General features: G+C 61.6%; 1 protein-coding gene across 1 annotated transcript in view; it reads left to right on the top strand.

The window, feature by feature from the left end:
* The window catches only part of MNEG_10885 (hypothetical protein), a gene marked incomplete at both ends in the record, with an annotated part of 1,284 nt that extends 945 nt beyond the window's left edge, over positions 1-339 (top strand). The window contains one exon of the mRNA XM_014040645.1: positions 268-339. Within this exon, the coding sequence (XP_013896099.1) occupies positions 268-339 (72 nt within the window). The remainder of the gene's footprint in view (positions 1-267) is intronic.
* Between the last annotated feature and the right edge of the window lie 211 nt (positions 340-550).

Genomic DNA, 550 nt, shown 5'->3' on the forward strand with positions numbered 1-550 from the left:
GGCGCGTGAGGGAATTCTGGGGCGATGGGGTGAAGAGATCAACTTGGGCTGGCCGGCTTTCCAGATGTTGATGCGCGATGTGTCGCTGATGCTCGGCTGCTGCAACTCATAGCATTTGCGTGGGTGCACAAGGTTCGCATCCCGAAGCCTGGTATATTTTGCAGGCATGGCGCTCGGCGGCGTCGGCAAAAGGCAGCACTTTGTAGCCGTACCGTGCCCGCGCACAATGTACGCACCGCACCGCTTGCCCCCTTCCCCTGGCCGCAGGTGTTCACCACGCCGCGCGACCAGACAGGTCTCACGGGCATCCACTTCCGCTTCATGCCGGACATGTCGCAGGTTTTTGGGGGGGGGCTTAGTGTGGGCATTCTGTAGATATGCAGCCAGATGGCCGCCGCTTGCCGAGCGACGCGCCAGCACGCTTCTTACGCAGCGGCGTGCGGAGCTGGACGTGCCGCCTGTTGTCAGGCGCCTGAGCGAGTGCCGGCCGCGGTTTCTTATGATCCCTTCATCAATTCCTACCTCCTCATTGTCATCCTTGCGGAAACCC

Source organism: Monoraphidium neglectum (assembly GCF_000611645.1).
Source record: "Monoraphidium neglectum strain SAG 48.87 unplaced genomic scaffold scaffold02500, whole genome shotgun sequence".
NCBI classification, from domain to species: Eukaryota; Viridiplantae; Chlorophyta; class Chlorophyceae; order Sphaeropleales; family Selenastraceae; genus Monoraphidium; species Monoraphidium neglectum.